This window comes from Triturus cristatus, chromosome 11 (assembly GCF_964204655.1).
Source record: "Triturus cristatus chromosome 11, aTriCri1.1, whole genome shotgun sequence".
Classification (NCBI taxonomy): Eukaryota; Metazoa; Chordata; class Amphibia; order Caudata; family Salamandridae; genus Triturus; species Triturus cristatus.
Genome location: NC_140594.1, coordinates 95,752,282 through 95,765,389, shown reverse-complemented (window position 1 = coordinate 95,765,389; position 13,108 = coordinate 95,752,282). Strand labels below are relative to the sequence as shown.

The following is a 13,108-nucleotide window of genomic DNA, read 5'->3' as shown; positions in this document are numbered from 1 at the left end:
AACTACTAGGCAGGAATGCATCGGCTGAGGGGGAGGCAGATAATTCGAAGGTGAAATACAGTTCTTGGCAGAGAGTAAGCTGATGTCAGGCTTCGTGAGCCGCGCAGAGAATGAGACAAAGTTCATGGTCACAGATGCAGGCTCGGGCTGGAGCTTTCAGAGGCAGAAGGCAAGAGGAGTTTTGATGACAGAATCAGGGCCTACTTGCCTGGACTGAAAAGTGGCATAAGTGAACCATATAAAGCCGATGGCCTTTCATATTTAGGAAGGGGATATCCGGCCTATACATGGCGGATCTGTCAAAGGACATGTTGACGGTGGACGCACATGTATTTGCGTCTTCATAACTGGAACTGGAGGGAACATACATGTACTTGTGACATGCACATGGAACCGTTGGGGTCCAAGATAGGGGACATAACTGACCAGAAAAATCCATATTTCCACAAAGAGGTGGGACATGCGCCCGCCTTTAGCCATTTGCAGTCTACGAAAAATAAATGACACAGGCAACAACCAACCTAATGCGTGGAGGAAGTCCTAGCCACACAGAGAAGTTTGGAGTGCTCACAAGAAGCCTCCCATAGAGCAGCGCTGCACTCGACCTAAAAAAGGAAAAACGAGGAGAAATAAAGATATTTTTCCCCGTTGTGCCTCCCTTACACCTCCCCTGGGGAGGCGTAAGTTTTTGGCGCTGCCTCAGGTTTACGATGTCCCGTAAATCTGGGAAGTGTCATAATGCTATAGATGTTGCTGGGAGCGTCCCCAGCAACACCCATTGCACACCCGGGACAATATTTACGAGGCAGCATTGAGCCAAAAAAAGTGGCTTAGTACTGCTTCGTAAATATGGGGCAGGCTCCTGCGTCACAGAACGTTACAAATAGTGACGATCAGATGCTGCAACGGGCCTCATCATAAATGAGGCCCTCTATACCTAAGCAAATCTGCCTAACATCATATGTAAGCTTGTGCCAATGTGCTAAAATTGAAGAAAGTGAGTTATTTCTTAATTTCTCCTTCATATGCTCCTTAGTGGCAGAGATCCATTTGCAGCTGTGCTGGAAATAGTTTAATTGTTAAGACTTTGCTGCCATATCACTTGCCATTTCACTAAAAAAAAACACTTACCTTAGCACCCATAAATGAAGTGTGGTTCCTTCGAGGCAGAATGCTGGTTATTTGGCCATTACTGATGATGATCTCTGCTGGGCAGATGGTGTCATCTAACACCACACGTTTACTTCTCAGAATCGTCACCTCTGACCCCACTGGCATGATGGACATGCCTTGTAAAGCAGGAGCACCTTCACAGAAACAAGAGACAATAATTTAACTGAAGAAGACTTTGTGAGGACTGTAAGCAACACATTTTTATTGTGCTCGAGATTCTATAGCTGGCTATTGTTTATAGCACTTAGGTGATCAAGTACAAGTAGCACCTTTTCTCCATGACATTGGTAACGCAAAGTCATTATCATTTAATTGTGCTTTATATGTTAACACATTACATGCTTAACCATTACTTATAAGTGTGCACATGTTATCTTACACTTACACTTAGTGAAACATGTGGTTTCATGTTTTTAATTTAGCTATAGTTGGGATATATGCATCTTAACATTGACATGAATCGGCCCAGATGCCCAACTCCATTTTAAAGTCAACATTGTATTTTTGCTTGGTGTGTATCACTTTTTCAAGCACCAGGGACCCTGTGTTCTCATTAAAATTATTTTTCTGTTAGCTTACTGTGGGAAAGTCATGTTTGTTGCAATTCATTGGTTTAACAATGATTCTCAGCACCTACATGGAATGGGAGGTAGGGAAGGTGGATACTCCTTTGCCAGATATTGTGAAGGCCTTCATGATGGAAGAATCCTGCATTGCATTACCTGTGGGAATGAAGCTGGCAGCAAATACAGTAGGAACACTGATTTTTGATTGGTTCTTGCTCACTGAAACCTGTGTAATGTATCATTTAGCTGAAATTTCACTCTTTAACTGAGTGAAACTGCCTTTAGTTAGGCAGCAATTGCCCCTATCCACCTTTGCAGGCAGACGTTTCCTCTCTCTATCTGTCTCAACGATTCTTATATTTCTACTCATAATTGACTTTCTAGGTCAAGTGTATTTCTCATTCTCTTTACTGAAACCTACATTTGGTTCTACTTTCAATGCTATATTTGTTGACACCAGCTGCTTCTAAATATTTCAACTTACCTTCAAGCTTAGCTTAGCATTAGGGAGTCTCTTTTTATGGGAATAGAGTTTAAGCATACTTTATATGTGTTGGACCTGTCAGCCCTAGGGTGGTCTCCCCATCTATTTTTGATCGCGCCTCATTTTTTCCACCCTCATTTTTATGTTGGATTTAGGTCTTCGGGCGCCTTTTCATTGCCAATCAGTGTCAAGGTGCAGGTGCTCCCTTCTCCCAAGATGACTGCCACAGGCCCCTGCTACTGCAGAGTGGTCTTCATTAGTAGCACCCTAGCTGCCAGGAGCTGGCTGTAACCCCACAACAATGTTGCGACCCCAGCCCGCCTTTTTTGTCCCATAGGTAGAATGGGGAAGCTCCTGGAATGTGCTGGAACCTTCTAGAAGGGAGGTGTGGTTTTTACTTTTGCTGCCTTGGATAGAGGTCACCTGACCTAGGGATACTTAACAGAGGGAGGGAACATTTTCTAGTCAGTTGGCCAGTGGGAGTAAAGCAGACCTGGGGAAAATCCACGCAGGAGTGTAGGCGGTAGGGCCTAGCCAGGGACTTATGCCTCTGAGAGTGACAGGACTTAGGTACTGCCTTTTAAGTGAGTGAGGGATCCTGTACAGCCCACTGATCTAGCCCAGTGATAGGAGAACCCAGGGGCCATCTGCTACGCTTGACTAGGAAGGAACTAGTCACCAACTCAGTCCCTAACCCCCAGGAACAGAACCCCCCCCAAGGGCGCCAGTGACATCTGCGCCACAAGAACTGAATGCTGAAACTTTATGCCAGAGCTGAATGCTGAAACTTCATGCAAGAACTGAATGCTGAAACTTTATGCCAGAGCTGAATGCTGAAACTTCATGCCAGAACTGAATGCTGAAACCGATCGCTGAAACTGCATGACACAACTGAATGCTGAAACCTCACGTTACGATTGAATGCTGAACTACTGGTGATCAACCAGGTCTTAGCGCTGTGACCCCTGCGCTCCCTGACCTGGCTTGAGATTCCCTGCATCCATCCACGTTTAGCGCTGAGCGCTTCCGCTTAATTTGCCCCCCCCCCCCCCGACGCGGGGACCAGAGCGCGCTCACCGCCGTGGCCCGGAGGCCGGAAGCTTGCACCATCACCACGTCGAGGCCCGCGGAGAAGCCCGGGGCCCCGTCGCTGCCGTCGCAGCTGCTGGCGGAGGTGTGAGAGGCCGTGACCGGCCCCCGTCGCTGAGGGATCGACTGCAGAGTCCAAAGCGGCGAAGAACGCCTGCCGCAGTGAAGACTCCTCGGACGCCGAGATCAAGGTAACCCCCGGGGGCTGGGAGGTAGCGTGGCCGTGCGGAGGCCTGGGACTCACCCCCCTACTCCCCAGGAGGCTTGGGGAGGACCCGGTGCGCCCCCTATCGAGCGGGAGTGGCACCGCACTCTGAGACTCGGGATCCCCTCCGCGGGACTCCCTCTGCGCATTGGAGACTCTGATTCCCCTCTGTGGGATTGCCCCCCTTGCTGCTAGACTGCCGCGTACAAGGGGACCTTGCCTACGGCTTGATTATTCCGAGTAGCGCTGTATTCTTAAGCTCTGCTCACCAAGGCTTAATGTTTGATTATTACGAGTAGCGCTTGTTGTATTCTGGTCTTCTCCTTCTCCCTGCTGCTCAGCCTGTGTGTGTGATGTCATCGGAATGTTCGTGGATGCATGGTTTGAAGTGTGGTCAGTTTGAGTGAGATGGGCTGAGCAGCTGGATGCTGCTCCCGGTGGGGCCTTCTTTACCATCCTACTTACAATGAATAAACCTACTTAACTACACCTATGGCTCCTGGATTACATCACCTGCCAGATTACTTTCATCAATGTAACAGTGGCGACGATTGGAAGTAAAGAACCACGCGAAAACCTAAGGAACTGATGAAACTGCACCCAAGTGAAGCAAGCTGAGCCTGAAAAACAAAGCTAATCCACGCCTTGGATGCCCCACCGGTGTCTTTTATAACAGACAGCCTACAAAGGTATGTTTTGGGGCGTTGGACATTGTGTGGGAATGTTTTGATCTGCCTACAACCAGCCTGCACAGTAATAAGCCTGACTGTCAACCCACTAGCATGCTTGATCTTAATGGTGAAGTTTAAGTCTACACTTCAATAGTTTTCGGCATCGGATTTGGCGTTAAAGCTTCAAGCCAACTGACAACTTACAAAATTAAAACGTTTGGCTTCTGAAATGAACTGACTGTGTTCACTTTGAAACCCCCTACAATTGCAAGTTGCGAAGAATTTTTGAAATGTTAAGATCTGGGGTTAAATATCGAACCTGATGTACATGGATGGCAATATGATGAGCGGATCACAGTGGAAACTAATGAAGCACAATGTGAAAGAGTTAAATTGCAGTTTGCGCGATTTTTAAGTTTCATATGTGGGCAAAGATCCGTTAACTGACCACGTTTAATTGACCTGGGGGCAGAGATCGTGCCTTTGTGGTCGCTGTTCCTGTGGGCCCCGATGTGAAATTGACTTGTTTTTAATTATTGGCTTTTGCTGCATGCTCCAATATGAGGAGACCGTGGAATTTGGTGTTCTTATGCGAAGATCTAGTCATTAAGTAAATACGTCATGATCGTGCTGAGAGTGTGCCACCGAAATCAAACCAGTTTTAAACTGTTTTTATTTGAGCTCTCCAACAATATTATGCTCATATTCCATGGAATTGTGTGTCATCTATGGAGCAATATTGTCCTCATTCCCCTAATTGCTCCGTTTAAGCCTTATAATCTCGATTTAATGTGGAGCCTATGTGTGATCCTCGGCAAAGCCAACCGTCGTTTCCCTCATGTTATGTTTAAAAATGAAAAAAGGAAAAAGTACTGTGACGTTGTTTGAGTGCCAGCCGCCATTCTTTCTGAAGAATCTTGCAGCTTTGTCGTGTCAGAACCAAATTCCCCGCATTCCAGATCGTAGCGTGAACAGGCTGTAAGTGATGAGTCACCACGCAGTGATGACAAGAGAGTCGTAAATCTGAAGAGCCGCACTACGTGATTACGTTTGGCTGACACTTACCCGGAACTGTGGAATGTCCTGAGAATGCATCGTAACTCACTCTCGGTATCAACATGGCAGCGATGCGTTGTGGAGAAGCACATACACAGATCTGGAGAAGTGGGGCTGCGCATTGAATCAATGGGGACTACTCTATTTATGTCAGTTTTGTGTTGCCAAGCATGAATCTTTCTGGACTATAGAGACAACGGTGTCTACTTTAATTATTTTAATTTATTGTGTTTTTTCATGGATGTTTATTATTGAACTGTTATCTTGAGTTTGTGAATTTTTATTTTTTACAGTGTTTTGAGCGTAATTTATTGGGCATACTGTGCATCTATTCTTTCTCCTTGCACGCAAATTTCAATGTTGAAGTCCACTTTTTACAGTACAAGGAATACTTTTCTGAATAGCACTTTTGTTGCTAGTGTATTGTGTTGTTCATAACGAGCCTTCATTTGTATGTGGAACCACTAGTGTATCATAATCTTGTACCATTTTAAATGTACATTAGTGGAATGTACGTGTGCACTATGTTGTGTGTTTTGTCTAGGTGTGCGTTTCAGGAAGTCATGTATCCTGTGAGCGCTGGGGAGTCATGTACCCCTTAAAGTGGTTTTACCTAGGCATTGGTTTTGGGGGTCAAATATCCTTTTAAAGTGTTTTATGTGTTGTCTAGGCGTGCATTTCTAGGAGTCATGTATCCTGTGAGCGCTGGGGAGTCATGTACCCCTTAAAGTGTGTGTGCCTAGGCATCGGTTTCAAGGGTTAAATACCCTTTTAAAGTGTGTTATGTGTTGTCTAGGCGTGCGTTTCTAGGAGTCAAGTATCCTGTGAGCGCTGGGGAGTCATGTACCCCTTAAAGTGTGTGTGTTGCCTAGGCAGGCGTTTCGGGGAGTCGCGTACCCTGTGCGCAGGGGGTCTAGTACCCTTTTAAAGTTGTGCTATGCTTTGGCATATGTTTAAATAGTCATTGAGTATTTTGGGGAGTCTTATTCCCCATGCTGTGGTGTTTAGTTTAAGAAATGATACATTTCTGTCTGTTATTCTGAGGGGCGCCATTCCTTCCCTGTTTATCGCTTTTGTGCTGTTCTGGCCAACTGGCATGATTGGTGATATTTTGGGTATTTTTGGTTTGGATGAGGGATGGTGGTTAGGTGATGTCTTGTTTGTCAGCTTGAACTGTTGAATGGTAGTGTCGTGTGATGTTTTTACCTTTGGTTATTGTCGGATGAGTTGTCATGCGAGTTTTTTACATCGATGTGTTGGATTGTATGTCCTGTATGGGTTTCATTGTTTTGTTAGGTGGTGTGATACAATTAATCATACCGTTTTAAATTATTAACCGCGGTTTTAGTTCTTATTTTGTGCTGTATTGCTATTTCAAGATTTTATGTATAATTATTCATTTATGCTAGTTATTACTTATTTGAAATCCTGATTTGGTCATCGTCAGGGCTTACTGTGTTATTTTCTCATGTATTCTTTTGTTTCCATTGTTTAAAGGAGGGAGATGTGTTGTATTCTGGTCTTCTCCTTCTCCCTGCTGCACAGCCTGTGTGTGTGATGTCATCAGAATGTTCGTGGATGCATGGTTTGAAGTGTGGTCAGTTTGAGTGAGATGGGCTGAGCAGCTGGATGCTGCTCCCGGTGGGGCCTTCTTTACCATCCTACTTACAATGAATAAACCTACTTAACTACACCTATGGCTCCTGGATTACATCACCTGCCAGAGTACTTTCATCAATGTAACAGCGCTGTATTCTTAAGTTCTGCTCTCAAGCGCTTGATGCCGGATCATTACGAGTAGCGCTGTATTCTTAAGTTCTACTCTGAAGTGTGCAATGTTTGATTACGAGTAGCGCTGTATACTTGAGTTCTGCTCTGAAGTGTGTAATGTTTAATTGTTACAAGTAGCGCTGTGTTCCTAAGCTTCGCTCTGAAGTGCCCAACGCTGGATTATTATGAGTAGCGCTGTGTCCTTGAGTCCTGCCCTGAAGGGCTTAGTGTCCGATTAGTACCAGTAGCGCTGGATCCTCAAGTTCTGCGCTTAAGCGCTAGTAGCCTTCCATGTGTGGCACTACGTTCTCCATCCCCATTTCAAAGCGCTGATAATCGCTAGATACCGCGCAAGGTACCCACGGCAGATTGAAACGCTAGTGGTGGGAGGGGCGCAGCGCGCTGGTTAACCGCTGTGTTCACCGTTCCCCCAGGCTCGCCAGGTATTACCAATGGAACTATGATGAGTTGCTGATGAATCTGACGCCAATGTATTCAGGTACTGCATATTGCATCATAATGAATTGCTGGTGAATCGGACGCTAATGTATTCAGGTACTGCCTAGGGCACCATAATGAAATACTAGTGAATCTACTGTTAATGTATTCAAGTAATGCCCATTGCCATCTCATGAACTGCATTTGCATCTAACTACTTCGATAAACTTGTTTGATTTTCATTTAACATACTGTGTGGCGTCCATTATTGTGTGCGTTTCCTGCTTCAGGGGATGTGTTTGTTGTATGGTCCCTTTACAGTTAAGCCTTTGGGTGCCCAGCCGCTCGAGTCACGTTACCCCCTTAGGGCTTGGTGACCCCAGGTCTTACAATATGACACAGCAGTATGACCGGCATAGCTCAGAAGCCAGCAAATCTACGTTTAAAAAGGCAAAAGAAAAAACCTCTAGTACTGTGGTTCAAACAAAATATAAACAATGAAAGACCACTAAGACATCTGGAACATCTATGGAGGAAGGATCCAAACACTACCCTTCTCGAACAATTGAGGAGGCATAGATTCTTATACAAAAAGGCTATCTGTAAAGCCAAAGCGACAGGGATCAGATCAAAACTTGGATATCTGCAATGCCTTCTCAACTTTCTTTAAAGAGAAAATCTCACCCATAATCAACTCCATCCGTTGCCAAGCTAGTGCCCAACCTAGGGAATTCTTCTCCCCCACTCTAACCGTGCACAGCAAGGTCACAGTCTCTCACACCCCAATTGTCCCAAGAAAAAATGGAGCCTTCTGGAACGGTTTCAGATCTGTATCTGAGGGGGACATCTAGAATACCATTTAGTCAATGAAACCCACCACACACTTTGATAACCCCATTCCCTCCCATCTACAGGAAGAGATACACCAATATATCATCCATCTATGGAAAAAAATTGTTAACGCATCTCTCCAACAAGGATCCCTCCAAGAATGCTTGAAGATAGGCCAAGTATCTTCCTTACTAAAAAGACCAAGCCCTGACCACAAAGACTTAAACAACTTTCGAACGGTATCCAATCTGCCTTTTCTGGACAAATATGTTCAAAAACGCACCTTAAAATGCACATTAAAATTGTTGACCTATTAGATAATCACCAATCAGGTTTCAGACTGGACACAACACTGAGGTTGCCATTCTAAAAATCCATGAAAATATCCAAACGTCACTTGACCAAATTGAATCCTGTCTCCTTATACCTGTTGATTTATCAGCGGTATGACACATGGTCAGCCACAAAGGCCTCAGAGAAACTCTTGAATTCAGTATAGTATGGGCCTATCAGGAGCAGTCCTTGACTGGTTCACCTCCTTCTTGCAGAACCAACAGCATTGATAAAATCAGGAGTACCCCATCTGATGTAGCTGACAGTGACAGGGGTATTCCACAAGGATCTACAATTTCACCAAGCTCTACAATCTATACATGGAACCACTCACAAAAATCCTGAAACAATATAAAGTCTTGTGCCACATGTATGCTGATGATACACAAATTTACATCAAACTTTCCTCTCAAAAGGATATCTGGGGACTGGATGACACCCTGAGGAAAACACCAGACTGGCTGGCACACAACCATCTAAACCTAAATCCACTGAAAACCGAATTCATTCTCTTCTCCCCACACCTTAGAACCTAAAAACCTCAACTATGGTCTTATAATCTCAATTTTCAAAACTGCACCCCAACCATCTGCGACTCCGTAAAATCACTAGGTATCACACTAAACTCTAATCTTAACATGCAAGCTCCCATACAATCAGCAACAAGAAGCGATAACCTACACCTCCTAAGAAACATAAACCCATTCATACCGCTTGGAGACCCCAAAACAGTGGTCCAATTTCTAGTACTCTCAAGACTTGACTATTGTAAAGCCACACTCAAAGGTATTCCCAAAGCCAGCCTAGCCGCAATGAAGCAAAAAAGACACAGATGGACGGAATGCAGAGAAAATCAAACATTCACCCCCCAGTCAAAAGATCTGGGTTAAATCCATTGTTCTTTTGCTCACCATGCCACCCCAGTTTAGACCCAGCCATATAGCCCAAATGAAAGCAACATTAAATGCTGCAGCAAATCTCATAACAGACACACGGCACGGATTGCATTTCCCCATCACTCAGAGCCCTCAGCTGTCTCTCAGTAGAAGCTAGAATTCAAATGAATGTTGCATGCATAACACATAAGGCTCTACACAATTCTGGTCCTAAATACAAGGCGAGTACGATCAAACTATTAGGTGGCAAAAGGGATTCTAGAAGTGCTAAATCCCTTGTACTGGGCCCAGCCAAATTCAAAACAAGCAATTGCAATGTAATAGGTCACGCATCTATAAGCACATTTGGAATGTTGCATTACTTTAAGCAGAGTAGAAGTTTCAGACTGCATGTTACATTTATTAAGATCAATTTCTTCAAGGTAGTTCATGAGAAAACAATCAGGTCTGAATGCTGTATGATGCAGTTATTCAGAAATATAGTCATCCTCTGTGCTCAACAGGAGCCACCACTGGTCCTACTCTGACTCCTCTGAGCATGGTCAACCAACCAAAGGTCAATCTTGAAAGTAGAACTGGTAGCTCTTATTTTGGAATAGTTCATTTTAATGTCATACTGAAATATTTTTTTCTTAAAGTCAGAAAGGCAGCTATTAATGAAGAATATGTTAATTCCTAAAATGTCATTTAATTTGCGGAGTATTAATAGGGATGTTTGGTAGCTGGCATTAAGCAGTCATTTTCACTAAAAACGTGCCCACCGCCATAATAAGATTTCCTTGACCTGTTGTGAATAAAAAGGCGGACATGCAGCATTCAGCTGGAAGCAAGAGGGGAACACCTAACAAGTCAGCGTCCTGCCTGTTTAGTAAAATGAAGTCCACAAAGCTCATTACTATCTCGCACCAGAGGTGAGTAAAAGCCATTGCTGGACAAGAAAGAATGTCCAAGTGGAGCAGCCCCATCCGCACCACTCAATGGCTGTGGTGAGGAGTTGGGTGCAGGGTCCAAATTGGTGCAGAAGCCTATTGGTATGTGAGCCAGGGTGCGCACCACAGAGACAATTCAAAAGATTCTTCTCTGGGCTCTATGGAAGAGTCATTGCCTCTGTGCCATCTTGCCAACATTTGTTACTTTTCTTTGACCACTGAAAAAACTTCAGGCCTAAATTGATTGTAGCAGTAATGAGGGATCTACCAAAAATTGGTGGATTTCCATCCACTTCTCAGATCCCCCAACTCGTGTAGTGATGGGGGGTAGGTGGGGGGGGTTAAGAAGGCAGACAGACAGCTTCTGGTAGGGGTTTATTAGGCAGCATACAATGACTCCGGTCACATTCTCTGCTCCTCAGCAACTGCCAGCTTCCCATCCTCCTGGATCCTGACACTCTAGAATCCAGCAGTGGAAGCCTTTACAAAAACAAAGCAGGAGCATTTGTTATCTGGAAAATATATTGTTGTTAATAGTTAAGAAAAATAACAAACCATAATCATCACATACATTTCTTCTGCAATATTCCAATCATCAGGAAATTCAAGAAGCAAGACTCGACAAAGATCTTCCCTTCTCTACCACATAAATCTTTCCCATCGCCTTCTTGTACTGAAATTGCACTTCCACACAGAAATATGCGAAAATTGGCAATTGTCCCCACAATTCCCTTTTGGTTCATCATCTGGGGAAAACAAATCACCTGCATCCAATCTTTCCCATGTTATGTTATATTAAAACTGGATTTGTAGAGCACACAGATACTCAGAAGAGTATCCTGGAGCTGAGACAGAAAGATACAGAGGCTAGAGATGATCATCAGTCCCGGGGTGGTCGGCCATTATACTTTTGTTGGAACAGCCAGGTTTTCAATTGTTTCCTGAAAACCATTATACTTTTGGCCTGCCTCAGCAAAAGAGGCTGCTTGTTCCAGAATCTATCCACTAGCACTTGGAACGAGCGTCCGCCACGAAGGGCTCCAAGACACTTAGGGATCATGATTAAGTGTTGGTGTGCTGATCTAAGGGATATGCTAGGTACGTAGTATGAAACTCTTCTACGGATGTAATGTGCCCCTATGCCATGTAGAACTTTAAAAGCAAGGACAAGTGCTTTGAAAAGTATTCTGCATCGGACAGGCAGCCAATGCAACTTCTTTAGGTGGTGGGAGATCCGGTCTCTAGGTCCAAGTCTCAGGACTGCCCTGGCTGCAGCATTCTGCACCACTTGCAGTCTATTGAGCATAAACTCCGGAAGGCCCAGATAGAGGACGTTGGCATAGTCCAATCTGGAGGTAATAAGTAACCCTGGGCGTAGTTCGCGAAGTAGCACTTCGCGAAGCTACGCAAAGTGCAGTTCGCACTACGCGAGCTACGCGTAGCACTTCGCGAACTGCGTAGTACCTTGTTTGCACTGTGCCAGATGTCGTTTTCAATGATTGCACAGTGCAGACAAGCAACCGGCACTGTGCAATCATTGAAAATGGCATCTTGCACAGTGCGAGCTGTAGTTTTCTGCTGCTCGAGTAGATTTTTACTCGAGCGGCAGCTTTCTCAACGCGAACTGGTATTTTCTCATCGCGAGCGGTCGCGAGCATACGCGACCACTCGCAATGAGAAACCTGACCTCCTCGCGTTGGGAATTTCGCCGGGAGGTTTATTTTCCATGCTCGCGATCGCCAACTTGATGTTGCTGATCGCGAACAAGGAAAAAGTCTCGCCGGGATGTCATTTTGCTTGCTCGCGGTCGCCAACTTGACGTTGAGGACTGCGAGCAAGCAAAAAATGACCGCAACACTACGCTACGCGTGTTCGCACTGTGCTTCATGCAGTTCGCGTAGTGCGAAGTAGCGCGAACTTCGCAAACTACGCGAGCGTAGCGTAGTGCTTTGCCCAGGCTTAGTAATAAGGGCCTGAACGACCGTCTGTCTGTGCGAGGTCGGTAGTAGGAAGAGAAACCTATGGAGCATTTTCAAGAGGCCGAAGCACGTGCCCACTACTGACTGTACTTGGGGAGAACTCTGTTTGGCTGCTGGTAGCTTTCAGGGATCGGGGAAGCGTAGTAAAGCCCTCTACAAAGGACTTTGAAGGTTTGCATCAACTTCTTGCGTTTCCTGCTTCGCGGGAAACACTCGCTCATACTTGCATTAGAGCGAAAACCTGAGAACGCACTACAGTGCCCACAAGGCAGTGGGGACCTAAGCCACGCCCAGCACACTCGGACCAGGTGAATCAAATCACCACAGGACCCGCGCATAGCGGGACGCGCGCGGGACGAAGCCCGGACAAAGGGCGGACAGTCTGAGATAGTCAGAGACTGAAGGAGACTGGACTGGGCCACTCCCTTTGGTTGACGGACACGGACATCTCGCTGGTGGAGGGAAGAAGAAACCTATGTCAAGTACTGTATCGTTATCCCCATTTGTAGAGCGGTATTATAGCATTTGTTAAATATTGAGCTTAGCTTGTGAGGGAGGAAGTATGGCATCAAAAACATTGAAAGGCCAGAAACTGAGTACCAAGGGAGGAGCAGGGGGGATTATAGGTCCCATAGACGCTTTTATCACCATGGCCGCTTCGGTTCTGGATAAGGAGATCGACCAAACG

At 45.3% G+C, this 13,108-nt stretch overlaps 2 protein-coding genes across 2 annotated transcripts in view; one reads left to right on the top strand and one right to left on the bottom strand.

The window, feature by feature from the left end:
* Positions 1–1,076, top strand: part of LOC146783303 (uncharacterized) — a 32,066-nt gene extending 30,990 nt beyond the window's left edge. The window contains exon 3 of the mRNA XM_085635056.1: positions 1,037–1,076. Within this exon, the coding sequence (XP_085491182.1) occupies positions 1,037–1,076 (40 nt within the window). The remainder of the gene's footprint in view (positions 1–1,036) is intronic.
* The window catches only part of LOC146783302 (allantoinase, mitochondrial-like), a 1,087,389-nt gene that overhangs the window by 905,627 nt on the left and 168,654 nt on the right, over positions 1–13,108 (bottom strand). Inside the window, exon 2 of the mRNA XM_085636065.1 lies at positions 1,132–1,307. Coding sequence (XP_085492191.1) covers positions 1,132–1,307 — 176 coding nt within the window. The remainder of the gene's footprint in view (positions 1–1,131; positions 1,308–13,108) is intronic.